Source organism: Pogoniulus pusillus, chromosome 37, assembly GCF_015220805.1.
Source record: "Pogoniulus pusillus isolate bPogPus1 chromosome 37, bPogPus1.pri, whole genome shotgun sequence".
Classification (NCBI taxonomy): domain Eukaryota; kingdom Metazoa; phylum Chordata; class Aves; order Piciformes; family Lybiidae; genus Pogoniulus; species Pogoniulus pusillus.
Genome location: NC_087300.1, coordinates 2,267,173 through 2,292,814, shown reverse-complemented (window position 1 = coordinate 2,292,814; position 25,642 = coordinate 2,267,173). Strand labels below are relative to the sequence as shown.

Here is a 25,642-nt window from a genome sequence, read left to right as displayed (position 1 = left end):
CGCGCGGCGCGGCGGCGGGGGCAGGGAACAATAGAGCCGCGGCCGGAGGCGCCGAGCAGCCAGCGCAGCACCCGGCCCAGCCCGCCTCAGCCGCCCCGCCGAGCAGCCCCGCGGCCTCCCCGCTGCCCTCCCCGGCCCGCCATGGCGGACAAGGAAGGTAGGGTGCGCGGCGCGGCGTGGCGCGGGGTAGGCCCCGTGGCGCGGCCTGGCCTCCGCTTCGGGCTCCGGGAGGCGCGCGGTGGCCTTCCGCCTCTCTCTGCCCCTTACCGGGCAGCAGCCTCCGGTGTGACGAGGGTGGGGGCGGCTCCGCCAGGGGGCGCCCGCCTGCCTGCCTGCCTCCCCTCCCCGCTGCCGGTCGCCTCTCGTCGCCCCCGGGCCCCGCGGCGGGGGACGGCCCCGTGGCCCGTTGCGGTGAGGCCCAGCGGGGGCCTTGCCTGAGGCCGGTCTCTTTCACTCGCCCTCCCCTCCGCCCTCCGCCTTCACCTCTCGATCCTTCTGTACCCACGCCCGAAGTTTGTATTTTGGGTGCGCCGGGGGAAAGGGGACAGGCCCGGTGGGGGTGTGGGCAGACAAAGAGATGTCAGCGGCCACGGCGCCGTGTTCCCTGCCTCTGCCTGCTCCCGTTCGCCTCTTCCCGCGGGGGAGGCGGGTGGCAGATGGTGTGGGAACGCCTGCGAGGGAAGCGAGCAGAAGGAGCCTTGGCAAACTGGATCTGGAGGACTGGTAGATCAAGGCTGCAGCTGGATCCCTCTGCACAGCTCCTCCCGCTCGGGAACATCCTCAGCAGCTCCTTCGCACAGTTCCTGCTTTTGCCTGCACACCGGCAGCGAGTTCAGCATTTTCCTGCTCTGCTTTCGCTGCGATGATGAAATGTAACAGAGTTCATCGCCCCAATTCCCAGCCTTCCGCCCAGAAGTGAGGATTAGTGGGTGCAGCAGAGGAGCTTTAGTCATTTAAGTCACTCCTCCAGTAAAAGAGTCGACAGCAAAGAGGAGGTGTGGTGCAGTTGGCTCTTTATTCCGGTGCCTCTTGTAAATATGCTCGTAAAGGTTAATGCTGTGCATCTTTCTAATCAAATCCTTCAGCAGCCTTTGATGATGCAGTGGAGGAACGAGTGATCAATGAAGAGTATAAAATCTGGAAGAAGAACACCCCCTTCTTATATGACTTGGTAATGACCCATGCTCTGGAGTGGCCCAGCTTGACTGCTCAGTGGCTTCCTGATATAACCAGGTAAGGTGATCCTGTGCCTTGTTAAAAGCCAGAGCAGCCAGTAAACCTGAGCTCACTTGCTAAAGCAAGGCAGTGTGTGAAGCTGGAAGAGGGGAGAGATTAAGCTCAAAGAGGGGAGGTTGGGACTGGAGATTAGGAAGAAATTCTTTACAGTGGTGAGACACTGGAGCAGGCTGCCCAGGGAGATTGTGGGTGCTCCCTCCCTGGAAATGTGGTGAGTGAGGTTGGTTGAGGCCTTGAGCAACCTGATCCAGTAGAAGGTGTCCATGTGAGAGTTTGAAGTTGAGATCTTGAGTTATAAGAGATTTCCTCTGGAGGAAGAAGCTTTGGTGGAGCAGGAGAGCAGTGACAACTTGGGAATTTTGCATCTGGGCTTTTGAGCTTAGAGCAGAGGAGCCTGAGGGCTGCCCTCAGTGCTGTGATAAAGATGTGCAGGGCAGGAGCCAGGCTCTGCTCAGGGGTGTCCAAGGACAGCACAAGGGGCACTGGGGCAAGCTGGAGCAGAGGAGGTGCCATGGGAACAGAAGGGAAAACTCTGTCCCTGTGAGGCTGCCCTGAGAGGTTGTGGAGTCTCCTTCCCTGGAGTCATTCCAGTCCCACCTGGATGTGTTCCTGTGTGACCTGCTCTGGGTGATCCTGCCCTGGCAGGGGGTTGGGCTGGATGATCTCTGGAGGTCACTTCCAACCCCTTCCACTCTGTGGTTGTGTGAGAGAAGGTTTCAGTGCTAGCAGCTGTGATAAACCCATGTTGTAACAGCTTGGCAAGTAAATCTCTTCTTTTGTGTCTCCTCTCCCTCTCCTTGAAGACCTGAAGGCAAAGACTTCAGCATTCACCGGTTAGTGCTGGGCACTCATACTTCAGATGAACAAAATCACCTGGTGATAGCCAGTGTGCAGCTGCCTAATGATGATGCACAGTTTGATGCTTCACACTATGACAGTGAGAAAGGAGGTAAGGCAGCAAAGATGTGGGTCAGGAGGACTTTCAACCATTTCTTCCTTCCCTTCTCTACAGGATTTTGACCTTGCTTGAAAGTTCAGGCAGCAGAGATGATAATTTCTTCTCAATTAATCAATTCCTTTCAAAGGGACACTTTGAAAAGGGAAATATTTGTGAGTTTTGAATGTCTGACTTGTCTTGATAGTATAATGATGTAAAAAGGTGGTGTCAGGCTTGCTTTTGTGGGGGAAAAGCTCACTCTTCCCCATTCTAGGCTCTTGCCACCCTGGTACTGAAGAACTTCTTCCTCAGCTCCAGTCTAACCCTACTCTCCCTCAGCTTCAAACCATTCCCTCTTTTCCTGAGGATGTCTAGACAGGACAAGTCCCTCTGCAGCCTTCCTGGAGGATCCCTTCAGATATTAGAAGGCAGCTCTAAGGTCCTTCTGGAGCCTTCTCCAGGCTGAACACCCTCAGCTCCTTCAGCCTATCCTCCCAGCAGAGCTGCTCCAGACCCTGGCTCATCTTTGTGTCCCTTTGTGCTGACTTGTATTAGATTTGAAGGTGCAGCCACAGCATTTCTGTTTCAAATGCATCTTCAGTGCTTGGGATCTGATAACTCTGGGGCTTGTGTTGTTAAATTTGAGATGACACAAAACCAAATTGAGCTAAAATCCTGATACTTGATAATGCAAATGTTAGAAAAAGAGCCCATTGGAAATCTGTATTCTTCCAGTTTCTCTTGGGGCTGTCTTCAAACACAAGTTGCCAGGTGGTATTAGCTGGGTCTGAAATTGCCTTGCTTACATCTAATCAACATTTCTTTCCAGAGTTTGGAGGCTTTGGTTCAGTAAGTGGGAAGATTGAGATTGAAATCAAGATCAATCACGAGGGAGAAGTGAACAGAGCTCGTTACATGCCCCAGAACCCCTGCATCATCGCTACCAAGACTCCATCCAGCGATGTCCTTGTCTTTGACTACACCAAACACCCTTCTAAACCAGGTGTCTGCTGCTTTGTGATGGCTCTGCTGTAGAAATCAGCCCAGCTCCTCCTTCAGAAGAGTGAAAAAGCTTAAAAAAGTTTGCTGGCTTGCATGTCAGTTGTGATTTTAGGAGAAAGTAGGTGTTGAGTGCTAGGAGAATGTTGTTAGATGCAGCTTAACTCTCTGTATCCAACGGGTCTCAAGAGCTGGGTCTGCTTTTTGCTGACTTACTGCTTGTTTTGTCCTGTCCCACTCTGTGGTGGGATTTGGGGTGGTGGAAGGTGGGTTTTTGGAAGGTAGCTGAGCTGTTGTTCTGATAACCTGTGAGGTTACTAAGAGCTATTTACTAGTGAGCACTGCCAAGATCCTGTGGAGTGTCTGCTTCTGCCACACGTGGGGAGGATCAGAGGTGCACTTCTCACTTTCAGAGTGCAGTTGGAGAATACAGAATAGGTTGAGTTGGAAGGGACCTTCAAAGCTCATCCAGTCCAACCCACCCTGCACTCAGCAGGGACATCCTCTGCTAGAGCAGGTTGCTCACAGCCTTGTCCAGCATCACCTTGAAGGTCTCCAGGGATGAGGCCTCAGCTGCCTCCCTGGGCAACCTGCTGCAGTGTTCCAGCAGCCTCCTGCTGCAGAACTTGTTCCTCACAGCCAATCTCCATCTGCTCTGCTCTCATTTCAAACCACTGCCCTCATCCTGTCCCTGCAGGCCTTTGGGCACAGTCCCTCTGCAGCCTGCTTGTAGCCACCCTCAGGCACTGGCAGCCTGCTCTAAGGTCTCCTCAGAGCCTTAGGTTGGAAGTCACCTTTTAAGGTGATGTAGTCCAAGCTTCTCAGTGCAGTGAGCAGGAACATGTTCAGCTAGAGAAGGCTGCTCAGATCCCCAGACAACCTGAGCTGGAATGGGATGGTGAGAGAACAAAATACTGCACCAGCAACATGTTGAGGAAGAGGTTTTTGAGCAGGAACTGAGGTGAGCTCCTTCTCATCCATCCAGCTGGCCCAGGTGACTCCTGTCAAAGCAGGGAGGTGACTGCTGAGCTGCTTTGGCTCTTCAGCAGCACTGATTTCAAATGGAGCACTGCTTGGCCAGAAATGCATGAAACAAACAAATCAAAAGTAGAAATAGGAGCTTGGGGAAATGCAGTGTGGGTTTCTGAAGCTAAGAAGACAAACTGCTCTCTGTTGTTTCAGTGTGTCCTGGTTGAGTGAGGTCATTTTCCAGTTGCACAGAAGGTTAGAGAAGGATTCTGTTGAAAATGTCAAAAGCAAAGCTGGGTAAAGCTCAGTAAAACTTAATGCCAGCTGTTCCAGGATGTGCTGGAAATGCTCCTAGGCTCTGGAATTCTTACACCACCTCTTTACAGATCCTTCTGGAGAGTGTAACCCTGATCTGCGTCTCCGTGGGCACCAGAAGGAGGGTTATGGGCTGTCCTGGAACCCAAACCTGAGTGGGCATTTGCTTAGTGCTTCTGATGATCATGTGAGTACCTCACAGCTGGGCTGCAGCCTGCTCTTTGTGTCCTTTAGTCAGTAGTGACTGGATGGTAGGAAGAAGAATGGTGAGAGCCTGGAAGGGGTTGTTCAGGGAGGTGGTGGAAGCCTCATCCCTGGAGGGGATTAAGGCCAGGCTGGATGAGGCTGTGGGCAGCCTGCTCTAGTGTGAGGTGTCCCTGCCCATGGCAGGAGGGTTGGAACTGTCTGATCCTTGTGGTCCCTTCCAGCCCTCTCTGATTCTCTGACTTGGGGTGGGGTTGAGGGGAGGAGGTAAAGCAGGTGTCTAAAGATGGCATTTTAAAAAGACTTTCTTCTCTTAAAGACCATTTGCTTGTGGGACATCAGTGCTGTCCCCAAGGAAGGCAAAGTGGTGGATGCCAAGACCATCTTCACAGGACATACAGCAGTAGTGGAAGATGTCTCCTGGCACCTGCTCCATGAATCTCTCTTTGGCTCTGTTGCTGATGATCAGAAGCTCATGATGTAAGTGGGGTAACCTTTTCAGGAGCTAAGTCCTTCTGTCCCTCTTGCTTTCCCCATCTGCTCCTCGGGGAAATGGGACAGAAGCTTTGGTTTCAGCTCCCTCTTTTGCCCCTTGCAGCTGGGACACTCGGTCGAACAACACCTCCAAGCCCAGCCACTCAGTGGATGCACACACAGCTGAAGTCAACTGCCTCTCCTTCAACCCCTACAGTGAGTTCATCCTGGCAACAGGCTCAGCTGATAAGGTACTTTGCCCTCCCCCTGGGGAGGGCTTCTTGACTGTCCCATGGTTAAATGTTGGCTGTGCACCGCATCTGCATGTCCTTTAGATGACCTCCAGGGATGGGAATTCCACCACCTCCCTGGGCAGCCTATGCCAGTGCCTGAGAACCCTTGCTGGGAACAAATTGTTCCTAACATCCAACCTGAACCTTCCCTGGCACAACTCCAGGCCATTTCCTCCTGTCCTGTCACTGTGAGAAGAGACCAAGCCCCACCCTTCTCCAGCCTCCTTTGAGGAAGTTGTAGAAGGAGATGATCAAGTCCCAGCTCACCTTCCTCTTCTGGAGACCACACAGCCCCAGTTCCCTCAGCCTTTCCTCACAGGACCTGTGTCCAAGGCCCTTCACCAGCTTTGCTGCCCATCTTGCACACACTCCAGCCCCTTAGTGCCCTTAGGGTGAGGGCCCCAAAACTGAACAGTGCTGAGGGATGTGGTGTAGTGGTGGTGGCTTAGCAGCAGTGCTGAGGAGGCTGTGAGCTCCAGGCTTGGTGATCTCAAAGATCTCTCCCAGCCCCTCAGCTGCTGCGTGGTTCTGTGTTCATTATGTCCACAAAATCATGTTTCTGTATTGCTTCTTTTTTCCTAGACTGTTGCTCTTTGGGACTTGAGGAACCTAAAGCTGAAGTTGCACTCCTTTGAATCACATAAAGATGAAATATTTCAGGTAGAACGAAATGGTTTTGCCTTTTATGTCCTTAAAATTACTTCTGCTTAGCTGGAAAAAAAACAAACCAAGAAGAAACCTTTTCCACTCTACATTTTTGGGTTTGTTCCATGGACTTGCACTAAACCTCACATTCTTTTCCCTCATCTGCTTATAATTTTCTGGTTGCTTCTTGTGGAGCTCTGTGGGGTAGAGCTCCAGCACAGATAAGAGTGTTTTAAGAGCCAGGGGCAGGACAGGGCAAGGAGACAGCCAAGAGCTTTCACCACAAGAAGAGGGTGAAATGCCACCAGTACAGAGCCAGTGTCAATTATTCATGGAGCAGGCTGAAGCACAATGAAATGGCTGCAGTGGTTTCATCTCCCCAGCTGGCTCCTGAAGGAAGGCTTTAGCTGGGACCCATTAAAGATGGACACCAAAATAGCCTGTGCAAAACAAGGAAGGGCATTATAAGGAGGACACAACTGTTGGAGTGAGGCCATAGGAGGCCACAAGGATGATCCAAGGGCTGGAGCACCTCTGCTATAAGCACAGGCTGAGGGAGCTGGGGGTGTTCATCCTGGAGAAGAGAAGACTCCAGGGGGACCTCAGAGCTGCATTCAGATAGCTGAAGGGATCCTACAGGAAGGCTACAGAGAGACTTTTGCTGAGGGTGTCTAGAGCCAGGCCAAGGGGGAATGGTTTGAAGCTGAGGCAGAATAGGGCTAGAGTGGAGCTGAGGAAGAAGATCCTCAGTATGAGAGTGGTGAGACTCTGGATTGGGCTGCCCAGGGAAGCTGCGGCTGCCTCCTCCCTGGGAGCGTTCAAGGCCTTGAGCAGCCAAGTCTGGTTGAGAGGTGTCCCTGGGCATGGTGGGGAGGTTGGAGCAGATGTCTGAGGTCCTTCCCAACCTGAGCCATTCTGTGATTCTATGAACAAACAATTGCCAGCTTTGCTGGGGTAAATATAGAACCTTGGCAGCAGGGCTGGCACGTGCTCAGCAGGTCCAACGTTTCCATCTCCTGCTCCTGCCTTACTCAGAAGAAAAATATGTAGAGATTTTTTTTTTTTTCATAGAAGGATTTACTGGTTAAGACTTCAGTTCCCTCTAAATAGAATTACAGCTGGGAGCTTGAAATGTCAGGTTAGTGTGTGGAATTAGGTGTTCTTCTTCTAATCCTGTGATCCTCTTAAGTGCTGTGGTTTGGAGAGATTTATCTCCTCGCTGCTGTGGTTTGGAGAGATTTATCTCCAGCAGTAGTAAAGGTGAGTTTTGAGGTAGTTTAAGCTTAAATCCAGTGATCTCTCTTCATGTGTAAACTGTCCCTAGCACTTAAAACAATCCCTGGCTTAGAGTTGTGCAATCCCTAGGGGAAGGAGCAGCTGATATCCTTGAGAGCTGTTTGCATTTCAGGACACGTGGTGTGTGTTAGAGGAAAGGTTACAGGTGGCACCTTCTGTGGTGCCCAAAATGCCCCTGTTGGTGTGTGAACACTCACAGACCAACCTCCTGGCTTAGTCTGTCACAGAATCAAGGAGTGGTAGGGGTTGGAAGGGAGCTCTGGAGGTCATCCAGTCCAGCGCCCTCTGCCAAGGCAGGGGCAGCTAGAGAAGGTCACACAGGAAGACATCCAGGCAGGCTTTGAAACTCCACCACCTCTCTGGGCAGCCTGCTCCAGTTCTCCATTGCCCTTCAAGTAAAGAAGTTGCTCCTCATGCTTAGATGGAGCTTCTCATGTTCAAGTTTGTGCCTGTAAACCCTTGTCTTGGGCACTACTGACAACTGGTCCCATCCTCCTGACACCCTCTCCTGATGAGCATTGATGAGATCTCTCCTCAGCCTTCTCCAGACTGCATAGGAGCAGTTTTCTGAAGTCTTTCTTCTCCAGACATAACTTCATCATCTTTGCTGTACCCTCTCCAGTAGGCCCTTGTCCTTCTTCAACTGGAGAGGTCAGAACTGGACCCAGTGCTCCAAATGTGGCCTCACCAGAGCAGAGCAGGAGGAGAACCTCCCTCAAGCCTGCTGGCCACAGCTGTGACGTTGCTGTTGGGCACACTCACGTCTCAATCTATTACCAAGTTGAATTCTCACAGAGCTTTTGTGACACGAATCTGAACTGGGGCTTGTTGTGACTGTCACTTTGGAGCTTCTGAAACCTAATCCCCTTCCTGCTTTCATCTTTGTAGGTTCAGTGGTCTCCCCATAATGAAACCATCCTGGCCTCCAGCGGCACCGACCGCAGGCTAAACGTTTGGGACTTGAGGTAAATCCCAAATTCCTCACATTGTCCTGACAAAATATGATGGAATCATTGCCTCACACTTCAAAGAAAACCCCAAACAAACCCACTCTCACCTTGTCATTTTTCTCCCTTTATCTTACAGTAAAATTGGAGAGGAACAATCTCCTGAAGATGCTGAGGATGGTCCCCCAGAGCTGCTGGTAAGAGTTGTGGCTCATTCTGCATAGACTCACAGAATGGTTTGGGTTGGGAGGGACCTTTGCCTTCTATCATCCAATTCCATTACCTTTTAGCATCCAATCCCCTGCCGTGGGCAGGGACACCTCCCTCCAGCCCAGGTTACTCAAGGCCTCATCCAGCCTGGCTATGAACAGCTCCAGAGAGGGGACATCCACAGCCTCCCTGGGCAACCTGTTCTTGACACCCTCACTGTCAAGAATTTCTCCCTCCAGTCTCAATCTCCCCTCCTCAAGCTTCAATCCATTCCTGCTCATCTTGTCACTCCCAGCCCTTGTCAAAAGTCCCTCCCCAGCTCTTGTGGAGCCCCATTCAGGTAGTGGAAGGCTGCTCTAAGGTCTCCCTGGAGTCTTCTCCAAGCTGAACAGCCCCAACTCTCTCATCTCTTAGCCTATCCCCAGAGCAGAGGTTCTCCAGCTCTCTGATATCTTTGTAGCCTCCTCTGGACCTCTCCAGCAGCTTCATGTCCCTCTTAGGCTGGGGCCCCAGAAGTGGAGGCAGTGCTGCAGGTGTGGTCTCAGCAGAGCAGAGAGGCAGAATCCCCTCCCTGTCTTGCTGCACTGCCTGCTTTGGATGCAGCTAGCACACAACTGCCTGCTGGGCTGCCAGTGACCACTGCTGGCTCATGCTGAGTTTTTCATCAACTGACACCTCCATATCCTCCCCTTCAAGGCTTCTCTTAAGCCATTCCTCACCCAGCCTGGATTTGTGCTGGGAATTGCTCTGACTCAGCTGCAGGACCTTGCCCTTGGCCTTGTTGAACTTCATGAGGTTGGCCTTAGCTCACCTCTCCAGCCTGTCCAAGTCCCTCTGGCTGGCTCCCTTCCCTCCAGTGTGTGTGAACAGCACCACACAGCTTGGTGCCATCGCCCAAACCTGCTGAGGGTGCCTCAGTGCCACTGACAAAGATGTTAAACACTCTTCCCAGTACCCATCCCTGAGGGCCACCACTTGTCACCAGTCTCCAGCTGGACATTATTCACCTCCACAGTGCAGATTTGAAAGCATTCTGCTTTTTCTCTTCCCCAATCCCAGTTTATTCATGGTGGACACACTGCAAAGATCTCTGACTTCTCCTGGAACCCCAACGAGCCCTGGGTAATTTGTTCTGTATCAGAAGACAATATCATGCAAGTCTGGCAAATGGTGAGTGGTGTGGGAAGGGGTTGGAGGTGGCAGATAGCTGAGTGGTGGTGCTGAGCTGCCTGGATTGCAGGGTTCCTGCTGTTACTTACAGCTCTTGGAGCTGGTCACTTTGTAGCACAGCTTAAACCTCAAAGGGAGTTAGAAAATACCCAGAGGCTGGTTTGTGTTTTCATCACTCAGTAAATAGGGCACTACTGCACAAGCAGAGTTTCACTTGTGTCTGTGAGTGAAAGTAGTCTGAGTGGGAGCCAAAGATGGATCACAATAGTTCAGGCTGGAAAAGACCTTTAAGATCACCAAGTCCAGCCCTTAAGCCAGCACTGCCAGATCACCACTAAGTCATGTCCCTCTGAGCACCACATCTCCACAGTTTAAAAACATCTCTGTGGGTGTGGGGACTCCACCACTGCCCTGGGCAGCCCAGGCCAGGGCTTGACAACCCTTTTTGGGGCAGAAATTGTTCCTCATGTCAAAGTAAACCTCCCTTTGCACAGTTTTGAGGCAGTTTCCTCTTGTCCTGTTACTTGCTCCCTAGGAGAAGAGACCAACTCCAACCTATCTCCAGCCTCCACTTAGGTAGCTGTAGAGAACCAGAAGGTCTCCTCTCAGCTTCATTTTCTCCAGGCTGAGCACCCCCAGTTCCCAAACATACACCCCAGGGAGGTCCAGGAGGTGCTGAGCAGCAGGAGGAAGCCCTGGCCCAGGCTGGAGATGCCCCTGGCTGACCTGATTCCTACAGCCCAGGGAGAAAAATCATCTCCTTAGGTCACTGGGCAGAGAGGTCTGACCCACTGCTGCTCTTCACAGGACTTGTGCTCTAGAAATTGAAACTGAGGATTCTTCTAGTGACTTGAAGAACAAAACCTTTGCCAAGTGTTCTCCTGAGGCTGGAGGAGGGGGATGGTGACTAGGAGAATGTACAAGGCCCCTTTTCATTAACCACCTCTTGAGGGATTTGCAAAACAACCTGAAATAATTGGAACAACCTTTGCCCACCAGAGCATGCTGATGTTTAGCTAGGGATTGGTGCAGAGGGGCTTTGTTCTCAGCAGCCTTCCATTCTACTTCTCCTGGCAGCTGCTGCTAGGTAGAGGATCTCCTAAATGAGCACAAAGTTGGCTGCTGATTGAAGCAGCTCTTGCAGTGGTCTCTGCTTTAACCAGGCAGATTCTCCCATCTCCAGTCACTAACAGCTATGGAGCTGTGGTGGTGATGGAAAAAGGACCTTTTGTGTTGCCTCTTTGATGTTTAAGTGGCCGTGAGGGATCAGGGATGAGTTGTGAGTATCTGCAGGTGAAAACCTGCCAGAGCTGTGTGTCTTAGCAGGTGGAATCATCTTCCCTGTGGTGGTAAAAGCTCCTTCAGCTCCTCCATCTCTTGTCTTGCAGGCTGAGAACATCTACAACGATGAAGACCCTGAAGGAAGTGTGGATCCAGAAGGTCAAGGATCATAGATGACCTTTGCCTGGGTTTAGTCTGTTTTTCCCCCTGCCCCCTCTTCCCTCTCAACCCTGATATTGACTTAACACTGGTTTTGAGACACACGTAGACTTTGTGTTCAGCCATCCTTCTGTACACACCCATCAGCAGGCTTTGCAAACCCCTGCAGCTCCCTCAGCAAAGGGCTCAGCTGGCACCAGGCTGCAGCTCCTTGGTCAGGTTGCCCACAGCAGCCTCTGCCTCTCTCCCATTTTAGCTGCTTTTGTCTCGCAGAGCAAACTCGAGTTTGTTTGGCTTCTTTCCTTCTTGCCTTTAGCTTGCTACAGCTGTGGGCTTTTGCCTCATCTAAACCAAACCAATCAGTAGGACTGCCAGAGGGTGAGGAGCCAGTGGAGGTGCTGCAAGGGTTAACCCACTTGCAGTTCAGAAGTGAGAGTGGGGAAGTTCTCCTCCAGTACCCTCAACCGTGGGATTCCTTTTAGTTCGACCTGTACCTTTTCTGCCTCTACACAACAAACCTGCAGAGTCTTATCTTGAACTGCAGTCAGATCCTTTGGATGTTTTTTCATCTGGTAGTTCTGGGGTTTGTTTTCATTCCTCTCTTGCTTCCCTTCCCTCCCCTCTGCTGGATGCCAGCAGTTGGCCTTCATTCGCTGTCCCTGCAGAGAGCATCACCGTTCACCTTCCACCTCCACCACTCTATTGTGTGTTTCTTGAGCTGTGTTTTCACTTCTATTTCTTTCCTTTCTGTGAAATGGTTTTTAAAAACTTGGGGGAGGGGAGGGGGAGGGAGGGAACCACCAAGTTGTAAAGGTTGTTGTCATGTTTTTACCAACTGATGCCCCACAGGCAGCATGCCCCCCCGTGACCCACACCAGCAGCCTTGGTAGCTGCAATCCGTAAAGCAGATTTCATGTGGAGAAACTTCTTGTTAGGAGTCAGCCCTTGACCACTACCTAGTTCCTGCCCATCTTCCACTTAGGGTGTCCTGTGCCACCAGCAGCCTGTTTTCTCTCCATGCTCCTCATGACTGAGTGTAAGTGCTTCAGATGGAATAAATTTTTTTCTACGTAGGTGCTCTGTGTAGTTTGTTGTGATTTGGTGTTTGATCAGGGTAAATTCTACCCCCTTCAGGGCAAGGGCATAGAAAGAAGGGCCTGGAGGTGCTGGAGCAGGTCCAGAGGAGACCACAAAGGTGTTCAAAGGGCTGCAGTGCTTCTGTGAGGACAGGCTCATAGGAGACCCTTAGTTGGGGTTATTCAGCCTGGAGAAGAGAAGGCTCCAGGGAGACCTTAGAGCTGCAGGGGACCTACAGGAACGCTGGGGAGGGACTATTCAGAAGGGTTTGGGGTGACAGGATGAGAGGCAATGGTTTGAAACGAGCTGGGCAGATGTAGGTTGGACATCAGGAGGAAGTTCTGCACAGTGAGGGGGGTGAAACCCTGGAACAGGGCTGTGGTTGAGGCTCTGACCCTGCAAGCATTCAAGATCAAGATGATGTGGTCCTGGGCAGCCTGATCTAGTTGGAAGTGCCTCTGCTGACTGCAGGGGCTTTGGACAAGACTTTTGAAGGTCCCTTCCAACCTGATGCATCTCTGATAGTCCTCTGTGAGACCAGGTGCTGGGGTAGATGCTCCTTTGTAAGATGGATGCTTCTCCCCTTGTTCCTACTGCTTCCTCTGTGAAGTGGGTGAGCACTCAGCCTCCCAGCAGTCACAAATGCACTGAAGGGAGCTGCTGGTTGGCTTTTGGGTCTGCTTTCAGCCCTGCCACAGGGCTGTTAGTCTGCAGTGTGAACACTTTCACACCTCCCAGTCCCTTGCTTTGACACCAGCATCTTGTTTTATTTGGAGACACAGCTTTGAGACCTAAGGGTGGGAGTTTAAGGATCCTTTTATTTTCAGTGTGAGACTATCTAAAGTGGAAAGCTATTCCCCACAAACTGGATTCTGTGGCCTGTGCTGGAGCACAGAATTAGGCTGGCAAGGACCTGGAAGCAATGCCACAATGCAGAGACCCTTGAAATACAAAAGGAAATCCTGTTAAAAGGATAAAGCTACTCTGGCTTGTAAACTTTAAACCCCAGAACTCTCTTAACTCTGGCTTCCAGGCTCACCCTATCCAGCCATGGAGCAAGCCACAGATCCCATCTTCCCAACACAGCTTCCAGCCCTCTGCCATTCTTCATGTAGGTCCTTTTTTTCAGTGCAAGTTTGCTTTGCTCTGCTCTGTGGAAAAGCAGTTTCACCACACAAGCAACAGCAGCTCCTTGAGAAACACCCAGGAGCAAACCCAGCTTCCTGGCTCCAGGCAGCTGCTGTGCATCGAGTAGGGCAAGCAGCAAGAGGAGATGTCCCCTGTAGGTGCCTCTGTCCTTTGGCTTCGAGGAGGACAAGTCCCAAGGTTCCTAAGAGTCCTGCTCTGTTTTCTCTTCTGATTTGCAGAGGTGCCCATAGATTTCTAAGCAGCTCCTGTGGGGGTAAAAATTGCATTTAGGCTACTGGCAGAATGGGGAGGGCTTGGATGGGGTCTTGAGCAGCTGAGTCTAGTTGAGTTGTTTAAAGGCTGATTGGTTGTGGTGCTTGGGGATATGGTTTAAGGTGAATCTTGCAGAGCAGGGTTAGAGGTTGGACTTGGTGATCCTGAGAGGCTTTGCCAGCCTGGGTGTTTCTGTGGTGCTGTGAGAGCCATCCCTGCCCACGGCAGACAGGTTGGAGTAGATGATCTCTGAGGTCCCAACCTAAGCCATTCTGTGCCTTGGTGGTGTTGGGATCTGCTCTGAATTATAAATGCAGTTAATCTTGGTCATGAATCTCTGACTGGCTGCTGATAATTCTCATCCCCTTGTGCCTTACTCTGCTGAGTAAAAGAGAACAAAACCAGTTTGTGGTAGGGAATGTTCTCTGCTGTCCTCATGTGAGGAGGTTTGAGTGGAGAAGGGGAGGGGGAGGGAAAAAGAGGATTAAACTGATAATGAAACTCCAGGAGATGGTTAAGATTGTGTCGAGCTGAGACTGGAGTAAGCCAGAGCAGCACAAAGTTTGATGACTAAAATAGTCCACAGAGTTAGGGACATTTTCTGGAGCTTTAATTAATCCTCTGGAGTGAAGAAGACCTGAGTGACACCAGCAGCAGAGAGCCACAGGCAGCAGGTGGCATTCACAGTGATGTTTCCCAAACCTAAGCTCCTTGCCACATATTCCTGAAGGAAACTGGAACTTCAATCACAGAACCATCATAGAATGGCTCAGGTTGAAAGGAACCTCAGAGATGATCTGCTCCAACCTCCCCAACATGGCCAGGGACACCTCTCAGCTAGGCTCAGCTGCTCAAGGTCTTATCCAGCCTGGCCCTGAGCACCTCCCAGGCTTCCACAACCTCCTTGGGCAGCCTATTCCAGAGTCTCACCACCCTCCTACTGCAGAACTTCTTCCCAAGCTCCAGTCTAAACCTGCTCCTCAGTTTGAGCTGCTCTGCCTGTGTCATGGCAGACTCCTCGTGTGCTGGGATGCCACCAGATCCCTGCTTCCTGGAGGGCAGAAGCTCTGCAGTTCCCCATGTGCTGCCCCACCAGACCCCCTGCTCCCACACCAGCCCTGGGAGCAGGAGCCTGGGGTGTCCAACAGCTGTGTGACCACCACCCTCCTCCTCAGCCCAGCCCCTCCCCACCCACCAGAGGGATGAGACACAAACGGACTTGTAGATGGAGAGCTCCCGGTGGAGGCTGGTCCTCAGCTCCTCCAGCTCCTGATTCTTGCGCTGCTGGAGCTGGACTCCGTTCTTGAGCTCCTTCAGCCTGTCTTCCAGCTCCTCCACCTGTTCCTGGGGAGTTAGAAGACAGGTGGGGATTAGCTGGAGGAGGAAGGCTCCTCAGAACCCCCACCCACCTGCTGCCCAGACACACAGGAGGGGGTGAATCTGCCTGTTGATGGTGGTGGTCTGGCCCAAGCAGCCAGGCTGATGCTTTGCCAACTTCCATAGCCTCTGCAAAGAAAAAAGCTCCAAGATGGGAGCTTGGGCTGGGCTGGGAAGCCCTGGGGCCTCGGGCTTCTGCTGGCTGCTTGGTTCTCTCCCTCAGACTGCTCTGTGTGTGTTTTGAGATGTTGTCAGGGCAGTATAAACCCATGAGTCAGGAGGAGATAAGCAAGGAATCTGGGAAAAAGAAAACATGGAGCCACAGCAGGGGTGCCCTAAAGCCCCTCGAGGGAGGGGAGACCCTGAAATCCAAGGGGAGCAGTGTCGCAGTGACCTGATCTCCAAGCTCTGCAGGGAGAAGCAATGGAGGAAGGATTCCAACTTCCAGAAGCTGCTCAGAGCCAGGCTGGGAGGAGGCAACGACTGCAAGCTGAGAGCAGGGAGTGTTGAAATGGGGGAGATTAATTGTGGAGCCTCCTTGCCAAATGTGCTCTTGCAGATATTGAATTCCCTTGTCCCTCGGGGTGAGGTGCTGGGGGGAGGATGCACAGCACAGCTGGTAATTACCCTCTGAGGAGGCAGCCCAGCCCCTGGGCTGTGGGCACAAGATGGTGAGACCCTTCCTTGGCAGTGGGAAGGGCAGGATGTGTCCTGGCAGGGCTGGGATTTTAAAGGGAAGCCACTTTTCTTTCAGACTGGCTCCTCCATGCACTTTGGCTCAGCTCCTGTGCTAGCACAACAGGCAGTGAACGTGCAGTGCCTGTGGCCCCTGTCCCCTCTGCCCTGGCCCTGCTTACCGAGGCCATTTCGGAGGGGCAGGTCAAAACCAAGTGAAACTTTCAACAGGCAAAAGCTTTGTTCTCCAGCAGCTCACCAGGTAAATCCCCAGCACTTTCCCACCACGTCCCTGCCACCTCAGCTTTGCCTTGTGCCCGGGAGCTGCTGCTTCGGCTGGCACATGTCTTCAACCAGCAGCAGCATCCCACCTCCTCACCCTCCTCATCCACCCTGCTCCTCCCTTTGGCCCTGCGAGCAAGACCTTCAGCATCTGCATTTCCCGGGCTGCAAAGAGGCTCTGCCTCTCTAAACGAGAGTGTCTGGGGGGGGGGAGGTGCCCAGCCGGGGCACGTACCCGATACTGCCCAACCTCTTCGTCCCGCTTCTGCTTGATGAGGACAATCTGCTCCTCCAGGCTCCGGTTCTGCAGCCGCAGCCTGCTGACCTCCCCCTGCAAGGGCCTCAGGGCTTCCTTCATCCCCTGGATCTCCCCCTGCACCTCCTGCAGAGCCTTGGCCCCCGCCTCACGTCTCTCCAGCAGCCGCAGCAGTTGGGGCTCGTAGTGCTCCTCCAGACCCCTCCGGCTCTCCGCCACGAAGCTCTCAAACTCCATGGAGAGCCGGCGGCTCTCCTGCAGGTACAGATTATCTTGTCGACACGGTGGAGCCTCCAGCCTCTGCCTCAAAACCTCCTTCTCCTTCTCACAGGTCTCCTTCAGCCGGGACAGTTCGCCGGAGAGCTGCCCAGCCTGGGTCTCCAGCTCGCCCCGGTAAGCGGCGTGCTGGGAGAGGTCGTGCCGCCGGCTCTCCAGCTGGTACTGGCAAGCCACACACTCCTTCGTCACCTTGAACAGCTTCTGCTTGATCTGCCTGATCTCATCCTTCAGGTTGTCCCTCTCCAGCTCCACCTTGGCCAGCAGCCTGCAGGCTTCCTGGATCTCCTCATGGGCATGGCGGATCTCCTGCAGCGCAGGCTCCCGCAGCTGGGCGAGCTCCGCGATCAGGCTGTCTCGCTCCTTCTCCAGCTGCTCCACGGCTTCGATGCACTCTTGGAAGAAGTCCCCCAGCTCCTCGAGGGTCAGGCACTGATGCTCTGCATCCTCCGCGTCTAGGGGGCTTCCTGCTCCCTCTGCCTCCATGTCCGATGGGATCTCTGCCCCATCCGCATCGGCTGGGATCCCTGCTCTCTCTGCATCCATGTCCACTGGGACCCCTGCCCTGCCTGCATCCACCTCAGCTGGGATCCCTGCCCCATCTGTGTCCATGTCCAGTGGGATTCCTGCCCCATCTGCGTCAGCTGTGGTCCCTGCTCTCTCTGCATCCATGTCCACTGGGATCCCTGCCCTACTTGCATCCACACTGGCTGGGATCCCTGCCCCGTCTGTGTCCATGTCCAGTGGGATCCCTGCCCCATCTGCATCCACATCCAGAGAGATCCTCATCCCACCTGCACCCACATCCAGCGGGATGCTTGCCCCATGCACATCCAGTGGGATCCCTAATCCATCTGCATCCACATCCAGCGGGATTCCTGCCGTGTCCGCATCCAGTGGGGTCTTGGCTCTGGCTGTGTCCTCATCCAGCTGGGATCCTGGCATGTTTAGTTCCAAGGAAGGGTCCCCACTCTCTGCCTGCAGCTCCGGGCAGGTGTCTGGACTGCCCCCATACTGGGATGTCACCTCCACACCTGCCCCTGGGCTATGTTGATGGTCCAGGTGAGAAGCAGTGCCTGCAGCTGCTCCCTGAGGGGTTGAGGATGCTCCTGCTTCATCCAGCTGCAGCTCTGCAGGAGGCTCGGGCTCTGCCATCAGGTCCCTGAAAAGGAGAGGAGATGTGAACCAGAGCAACGAGTGTAACAGTTCTCGGCCCCTCCTTTCCATCCCACAAAGTGTGCAGGTTGTGCTGGAGGTGCTCTCATCTCGGCCCTGCTGCTGTGACCGTCCCTGTGTCACCCACGGGCTGGGCAAGCCGGGCAGGGCTGTGCTCCCCCCCCTGCTGAGGACCCAAACATCGACATGGACCAAAGCAAGGGGGGAAAACACCTTACAAGTGCCTGGCTGCCAGGGAGAGAGGATGAGAGACGCAAACCTGGACCCCAAACCCAAGAGCTACCCCAGCGCCACGGGAACTGCTACTGTGCCACAGCTGATCTCCCCCAGCAGCACCAGTGTGAGCGGCTTGGGCACTCCCAGTTCAGCTCGCTGGGATTTCAGCAGCGTGGCAACACCTCACAGCAAGTGGAAGTGCTGCAAAGCTCAGGCAGGCTCTTAGCAGCCTGTTCTTGATGATCTTAAAAGCATTTTTAACTCCCCAACCCAAACCGCTCCACGGTTCTGTGACCCTAAAGCACCACGCACACAGCACCCGGGCGAGAGCGGCAGCGTCTGCAGCAGCAGCAGCAGCAGCAGCCCGGCAAGCTCCGCTTTGCAGAGTCATCCCACCCCATCATCATCATCATCATCGTCCCCAGCTCCCGGTACCTGCAGCTGCCACCGCCAAATCCTTGCATCTCGCGTTCACCCAGGGACCTATCTGGGGGTGCGGGGGGAGGATGGAAAGGACAACCCTCGAGGGCCAGCTGGGGGCTTTTCCTTCTGCCTGCAGGAGCTGGGGCTGGTGGGGTTGGTGCGAGGATGCTGTCAGCTGCCGGCCACGCCGCTGAGCTCATGTCTAGTCATCCCCCAAGGAATGAGCACAGGCTGGCACTCGCAGGCAGCCCTCGGCTCGCAGCGGCGGCCCGAAGGAAAGAGCTGATTTTCACCGATACTTTCTCTCCTAATAAGGCAGTTTTGGGTTTTTCGTTCAGCAGCGATGACACATCTCCAGCGGCCGGTGGCTGGAGAGCGGGGACAGAGCCTGGAAAGGTGGGCAAAGGCGTTTGCTGCTTTCTGGTTTTTTTTCTCTCTTTGCCCTCCTCTAGAGCCAGCCTTTATTTTTCAGAGTTCTGGGCTCTGCTTTGCATCGCTGGGGCGGGAGGGGAGGGGAGGGAAGGCACCGAAACACTCCCGCGGCCGGGCGCAGAGCCTTGCTCCCACCCACCGCCCCTTATCCCAGCGGCCCCCCAACACTCCTGGGTACCCCAGAGGGGTTGTTCTCTCCCCTGGTCGCTCCTGAGAGTCCAGAGATGCTCCCTGGGTGCTGAACCTCAGTTCCCCCCCAACTCCATCCCTGCACCCCAGCCTTGGGCAGCCCCCTCGCCTATTTCACACTCTCCACCTTGCCAAGGCTCCGGCATCCATGGGATCCTCCGGAGGGACACCAACCCCTTCTCTGCTCCCCGCTGCTGGCCCCGGGTGGGCTCTTACCTTCCTCCCCTGGAGCCCAGCGCCTCTGGCTCGGTGCTGCACATGGGTTTAGCATGGGGCGGGGGTGGGGGTTATTAATAAACGGGGCTGGAAATCAGACTCCCCGGAGCAGTCGCTACCCCTGGCCGCCGCCTGCAGTGCCAGCTGCGGGCGGCTGCCTTCCTGCGCCCCGGGGAGGAGGAGGAGGAGGAGAAGAAAGAGGAGGAGGAGGAGGGCGGGGAAGGCCAATCTGCCTGCATCCTTAAGCAGAGGCAGCCTCAGGGACAGGCTGCATCCAGCCTGCATCCCTCGCAGCGCCCCCCCTTCTTCCCCCCCTCCCCCCTCATCTTCACCTCAGGATTTATGGTGAAGGTTTGCTTCGTGCAGCCCCAAATCTGCCCCATCCTGCAGCTCTGGGGACTGCTTCCCAGGAATTGGGGGGGTCCCATTCTGCCAGGATCCTGAGTAGGATTTGGAGGACCAGGACGGCGACAGTTTGGTGCCTGGGTTGGGGTTCACCTCCAACATGGGTGGCCAGAAGGGGAAATGCTGGAGGATGCAGCACATGGCTGCTGGGGGCCTCATCCTGTGCACAGAGCAGGGTGCTGGAAGGCAACAGGGTCCTGCACGCCCCTTGGTATCTATTAAAGCAGATTAATGCACTGAGTGCCAGCATCTCAGGGGCCTTTAGAAGCTACAGGCTGGCCCCACAAACACCCCAGCAGCAGCAGCAGGACGCAGCCTCCACTTCCCCTTCCACCCATAAACTCGGCCCTGCCTCTCCTTTCCCCTCTCTGTTGGGGATGGTGATTCACTCTGTAAAGCCCCTGGTGGCCATAGCCACACTCCTGGGCACCTGGCAGTGACAATGCCCTCCCTGTTGCCCTCCCTGTTGTCCTCCCTGTCCATCGATGTGGTTTCCCACCCCTTCTCCCCCCCAGCTCTGCTTTCCCGTGGCGCCCATTGCAATCCTCCCCCCCCAGCACCCTAAACCACCCCTTCGGGGGCTCCACTATTAGCAGACATGTACAGAAAACACCTGTTCGAGCTCTATTGCCACCTTGGCACGAGGTGGTGGGCATTCAGCCCCCCACCATGGCACCAGAGCCACTCAAAGCCTACCTCTGCCAGGGCCCGACCCTGCCCGCTGCCGCCGCTCCTCAGGAAATCAGCTCAGGAAGTCACCAGCTTACGTGCCCCAAAACCACCCAGCAACACACACCACAGCTTGCTACACCACCCAGTGCCACCCTGTGTGTGCCCACGTCACTGACCCCGTCACCAGCACCTTGCCCATGCCCTGCCTGGGCTGCTAAAACCAGGTCTAAACTAACTGTGCTCGTTCATCTCCTGGGAGCAGAGCTTTAAAAGGCAAAGGCAGATTTGGGTGGGATTTTTTTCCCTCCTTTTCTTTGGTTTTTTGGATCTCGTTGCTTTTTTCCAACACCTTTTTTTTTTTCTTCACCCCTCCCCTCCTCCTAATCCTCTCTCTCTCTTCTTTTTCCATGCAGCTCTTCCACTCGTGCTGAAGCTTTTGACTCAACGGCCAAGGAATGCCACTAATTGGTGTGAGCTGCACATATAAATATCCAGCTAGAGGGAAAAGGAGAAACCTGCGGCTCATGAGGGCTGGGTCCAACAAACCCTTGTTAGGGGATGGGGCTGCAAGGGGCCGATGCCAGCGGCGCTGCCAAGCCCCGCCGAGGGTTATCTGATGAGCTGCCAAGGGCAGGGTGGAGATTGAAGAGCCTCAGCTGTTCTCAGCTCAGTAAGAGGATCCTGCTGGCTGTTTTGTGGGTATAACCAGGCAACGCTCGGCTCGGGTGTCAGCGCCGGACCCCGACGCGCTCGGCAGAGCCCGGCTGGCTGCGGGCATGAGCTGGGTTCAGCTGGTGCGGGGAGATTGGCAGCGTCTGCAAACCCAGCGTGGACTTTGCTCTGGTAAACAGAGCTGGCGGAGAGTCGCCGGCGGCGCTGCCGGAGGAGAAAGCAGAAGGCAGCGGAGAAGTTCAGAGACAAAATGTTCTTGCTGCTGGAGTAAATGGCGGCAGCTGCGGCTGCTGCCCTGCCCTGCCCTGCCCTGCCGCCGCCGCGCTCCGGGCACGCACTCGGCAGCACAGAGCAGCTGGGGGGCACTTTGACACCCCTCCGGTGACCTGGTGTTGCTGTGCCCCTTCCTGATGGATTTTTCCTTCCTGTGATGCATGGCAGAGCTGCCCCACGGGCAGGGAAGGAGCTGGCACCGCAGCCTCGCCACCTTGGCACCGTCATCTCGGCACCACCGCTCTGACACCGCTGCAGCAGCTCTGGTTCTGTCCTCGTGTTGTGCCCTGCAGTCTTTAGGGACAGGCTTGAGGTACCAGTGAGGTTTGCCCAACTTTGGGCCAGAGGCTCTGGCAGCACAGGGTGCCCAATCTGCCCAAACCCCAATGCTGGCAGGATTGGGCGGTGGTGCCCTGGGCAATGCTGCCAGTGCAGTGCCCTCTGCCCGCAGCCCACTGTGGCTCTGGCGAGGGCGCAGGGGTTTGGCTGTGGCAAGGGAAGTGGTGCTGGATCCGGCACCCTGTGCTGCAATCTGATCCCAGGGGAAAGAGTGATTCATCGCAGGAGCCGGGAGCGCTTCCAAGGACAGATCCTGGCTAGGAGGAGGGCGGTGGCACTGTGTGCCCGCTCCAGCCCTGCTCTCACAAGGTGGCCCCGGGTGGCTGTGGAGTCCCTGGAGCCAAAGTGGCCATGGCTGCCTGGGGATGGCACATGGGGACATTCACCTGTCCCTGGGGAGTTGGATGCCACTGGCCGCTTGGGAACAGCCCTTGGCTCACTTCCCCTCCTTGCCTCAGTTTCCCCAGCTGAGCGCTGGAGTCAGCCTCCCTGTGGGGCTCACTGCTGACAGGGGTGCAGAGTGCTGCATGGAAGCTGTTGTGGCGGCTGGCACAGAGTGAGCACCCAGGAGCTGGCATCTGGAGAGTCACCACACACCTGCCATGGACTGGTCACAAAACTGGGTGCACCAGCCTGGGCAAAGGGGCTCAGGATAGACCCTCGGAGAGGGTCCCAGTGGGGCCTGAGGAGGAAGAGGAGGAGGAAGAGGGAGAACAGAAGGAGGAGGAAGAAGAGGAAGAAGGGGAGGATGAAGAAGGGGAAGAGGAAGAAGAGTAGGGCAGTGTGTGCATATGTGTCCAGCTGGGGTAGAGATGAAAGGAGCCTGACGGTGCCGTCTGCCCCACAGGGACCTTGGGAGCTCCACGGGACCGGGGCCAAACCCTGCCCCCAGGCCACAGGCGCCAGCAGCTCCTGCTTATCTGGGTGTTGGGTCCTGCTGTGTCCCGCGGCGTGGGGGGATGAGGAGAGCACCATTCCTGCATTAACTGCTCCCGAGACAGACACCAGCCCAGCCAGAGGAGGGAGTCCGGTGGGGGGGTGGTCCAGCTGCAGGGACTGAGCCCCTGCCAGCACTCCTGCATTGTGCTCCTTTGGCTTTAGCTTTGCTCAGCCCAGATGCTGCCCTCTAACCACCTGCCCTCTAACCACCGAGTTTCCCACATTCATGCCAAGGCTGCCTCTGCCAGCAGCTCCCATGGCAGCCCCTGTGTGTGCCATCCCATTCCACACCTAATGGGTGCCCCAAGCAGGTGAGCCACTGTGTGCCCAGGTGGTTGAGAAGGCCACCATCATTCTGGCTTGGGTCAGCAAGAGTGTGGCCAGCAGGACCAAGGCAGTGATTGTTCCTCTGTGATGGGCACTGGTGAGGCCACAGCTCAAATCCTGGGTTCAGTTCTGGGCTCCTCACTCCAAGAATGGCATTGAGAGGCTGGAGCAGGTCCAGAGAAGAGCAACAAAGCTGTGGAGGGGTCTGGAGAACAGGGCTGGGGAGGAGCAGCTGAAGGATCTGGGTGGTGTTCAGCCCGAAGAAGAGGAGGCTGAGGAGAGACCTTGTGGCTCTCTACAGCTCCCTGAAAGGAGGCTGGAGCCAGGGGAGGGTTGGAGTCTTCTTGGTAGTAACAAGTATCAGGACAAGAGGAAATGGCCTCAAGCTGCAACAGGAGAGGTTTAGGTTGGACCTTAGAAGAAGCATTTCCACGGAAAGGGTTCTCAGACACTGGCACAGGCTGCCCAGGGAGGTGGCTGAATCCCCTGGAGGTGTTTCGAAGCCATGGAGATGTGGTGCTGAGGGCCATGGCTCAGCACCAGCCTTGGCAGAGTTAGAGCATGGTTGGACTGGATGATCTTTAAGCTCCTTTCCAACCGCTGCTCTTCCAGGGCCATTTGTGGCCCCGACAGCCTTTCACAGAGCCCACGTTCATCAGATGCAGCTCTGGGCTTGAGCACGGCAGAGACCATTGCTGTGTCCCAACGATCGCAGCAGGGTCACTGCTGCCTGAGCACCAGAGCAGAGGACTCGTCGCTGGGTTTTTTCCATGTCCTGGGGCGAGAAGCAGCAAGCAGCAGCTCCAGCTCCAGCTCCCATCCCCACAGGAGGGATTTGGAACGGGCGCCTCCAGCTCAGGCATGCAGCAGGTTGGGAAGCGACATCCATGGGACTCTGGGGCACAGGGATGGCCGCATGAGGACCTTGTCCCGACTGCCTGCGGGCACTGGGGGTGTTAATGAGTAATGAGGGAGCAGCCAACCCTGCCGCTGCCCCGGCCGGGGGAAGGAAACGGGGACAGGGATCAAGCTGAGCACAGCCCAACAAGGCTCCGACTGCAGGTGGATGCTGCGGCTGGTGACCTGAAGGTGCCACTTGGGATCTCACCTCCCACGGTTCGGGCATGGGGGGCTCTTAGGGTGCATGGCAGCCCCCCCCCATTGTTCTGCCTTCTCTCCCGTGTGCCTCGGTCTCGCCGGCGCTGAGCCCCAGCCGGCATCCTTGTGACCAGCCTGGCCGTGCAAGCGGAAAATGAGTTCTCCAGCTGGGTACCCCCGGCACGCCGCCGGCGCTGCGGCTCTCTGGGGAGGGGATAAAGCTTGCTGGGACCCTGCATGAAGGGTCGGTGCTTTAGGGAGCTCCTGAGCTTTCCCTTTCCACCAGGACCAGGGCTGTAATGGAGAGAAAGCTGAGGATGACCTTCCTCTTCACCTTCCTCCTGTACTTTCCTTCCCCGCAGGGTAACGGATACTCTGGGTGGTTGTGCAGACAATGCCCCATAACTGTCTGCAAACATCCATTTCAAACTGGTTTTGCTGCCATCCGAGGAGGGGCACGGTGTGGAACCCAGGAGCTTTTTGGTTTTGGAGGCTAATGACTCGGAAGTTGGAGCCGGCAGAGGAAAGTCAACACAAACACCCTGAGAGGGGATTAGCTTTGCCCCAGAGCAGTTCGGCTTGACGTGGGTCAGCAAAGCCTCGGAGGGCAGCGGTGTGCCCAGCCCTCTCTCCGGGAAAGACCCATTCCTCTGGGACCACGGAGAGCAGGGAGGATGCCAGGAAATCTCTGCCCAGGGTATTCAGAACTCATTTAGGTCTTGAGCCCAGTGTCCAGGCGGGTGAAGAGGAGGGAATGGGAGGCAGAGGCACAAGGGCACGGCGAGCCCTAGCCCTGCTGCAAGCATCTCCCCGGGCTTGATGTCACATCCCCACCACTGGTACCCCTGACCAGCCGCGGGACATTCAGGTTCCCGCAGGACACGCAGCGCCGGCGCCCACATCCCACAGGGGGTGGCAAGACGCCGGGAAGGCAGCGGGAGGGACAGGCTCCTCGTTTCATAAATTCTTCCAGTCATTTCCAGCAGCTGGCAAACCCCCTCCGGGCACCCTGCCAGCTCCGTGCGAGCCTCCGGCAAGGATGCGGCGACGCAGGAAACGCAGGGACCCAAACCCGGCTGAGCTGGGAGCGGCGGGAATGCGGCAGGAGCCACCTGCTTTGTGGGCAGCCTGCTGGCTCCTGGCTTTGCGTCCTGCCGCTTTGCCACCCCTCCTTTGACCAGTCACCGCTCCGGCCCGGGCTGCCTGCATCCTGTTGTCCCGTGGCAGCCAAATCCGTTGTGGTCCTGCTGCTGAGCAGGGCAGGGCTTGGAGCAAGCAATGAGGTGCTTAATGAGAGCTGCTGCCATTCCGTGCTCTACCGTGGGTGCTGCCACCCAACGCTCTGCCAGCCGTGGGGCCAGTGCCATAGTTGGCAGAGCCACGTCAAGGGCTGAACTTCCCCAGCAGCCACTTTCTGTCCCTTCATTTCACAGAGCCACAGAATGGTTTGGGTTGGAAGGGACCTTAAAGATCATCAAGTTCCATCCCCCCCCCGCCTTGGTCAGGGACACCTCCCACCCGACCAGGTTGATTTACTGTTGGCAACAAGCCAGCGTGGGCACAGGGTGCTTCACAGGAGCATGGTGGTGCCCTTAGGTGCACCCAGGTACTTCACAGGCTGTTCTAGGCACTGCCACTGTGCCACCCCCTGGGCACTGCCATCAGCGGTGATATGGCAAATGTCACCCTTTGGCCCATCAGGTGAGGAAGTGGTGGTGGCTGTGGGGGACAGGGAGAGCCACCCCTGGCATTCGGGATGCTGCCCTGTGTGTGTGACACTGTGGTG

The 25,642-nt window shown here is 55.4% G+C and overlaps 2 protein-coding genes across 5 annotated transcripts; one reads left to right on the top strand and one right to left on the bottom strand.

Annotated features, from left to right (window-relative positions):
* RBBP4 (RB binding protein 4, chromatin remodeling factor) lies at positions 1-12,208 on the top strand. Of its 2 annotated transcripts, none has more exons than XM_064172947.1 (12): positions 1-157; positions 1,089-1,233; positions 2,040-2,185; positions 3,003-3,176; positions 4,528-4,643; positions 4,980-5,140; positions 5,259-5,385; positions 6,010-6,087; positions 8,257-8,333; positions 8,455-8,512; positions 9,585-9,695; positions 11,084-12,208. In XM_064172947.1, exons 1-12 carry the CDS (start codon positions 142-144, stop codon positions 11,147-11,149), a joined length of 1,275 nt encoding a protein of 424 aa, XP_064029017.1. In that variant the 5' UTR covers positions 1-141; the 3' UTR covers positions 11,150-12,208. The 2 variants fall into 2 exon arrangements, with proteins under 2 accessions (XP_064029017.1, XP_064029016.1); XM_064172946.1 differs by having other exon boundaries at positions 1,086-1,233.
* Positions 12,209-12,958: 750 nt separating this feature from the next.
* SYNC (syncoilin, intermediate filament protein) lies at positions 12,959-20,532 on the bottom strand. 3 transcript variants are annotated; one of them, XM_064172940.1, is made up of 4 exons: positions 20,233-20,532; positions 16,183-17,641; positions 14,833-14,957; positions 12,959-13,606 (listed from the first exon to the last, which is right to left on the bottom strand). In XM_064172940.1, exons 2-4 carry the CDS (start codon positions 17,632-17,634, stop codon positions 13,543-13,545), a joined length of 1,641 nt encoding a protein of 546 aa, XP_064029010.1. In that variant the 5' UTR covers positions 17,635-17,641; positions 20,233-20,532; the 3' UTR covers positions 12,959-13,542. The 3 variants fall into 3 exon arrangements, with proteins under 3 accessions (XP_064029010.1, XP_064029009.1, XP_064029008.1); XM_064172939.1 differs by lacking the exon at positions 20,233-20,532 and adding an exon at positions 19,132-19,291 and having other exon boundaries at positions 12,959-13,632; positions 14,809-14,957; XM_064172938.1 differs by lacking the exon at positions 20,233-20,532 and adding an exon at positions 19,132-19,291.
* Between the last annotated feature and the right edge of the window lie 5,110 nt (positions 20,533-25,642).

Excerpts from the sequence above, each read along its gene's own strand:
- RBBP4 (XM_064172946.1), top strand. Across the intron at positions 8,334-8,454 it reads CTAAACGTTTGGGACTTGAG|TAAAATTGGAGAGGAACAAT; the intron begins GTAAATCCCAAA and ends TTTATCTTACAG. Across the intron at positions 9,696-11,083 it reads TCATGCAAGTCTGGCAAATG|GCTGAGAACATCTACAACGA; the intron begins GTGAGTGGTGTG and ends CTTGTCTTGCAG.
- SYNC (XM_064172938.1), bottom strand. The coding sequence starts at position 19,175 with ATGTGCAGCACCGAGCCAGAGGCGCTGGGCTCCAGGGGAGGAAG. Across the intron at positions 14,958-16,182 it reads AAGAGGTTGGGCAGTATCGG|GAACAGGTGGAGGAGCTGGA; the intron begins GTACGTGCCCCG and ends CTAACTCCCCAG. Across the intron at positions 13,607-14,832 it reads CGGGAGCTCTCCATCTACAA|GAGCTGCTTAGAAATCTATG; the intron begins GTCCGTTTGTGT and ends TTACCCCCACAG.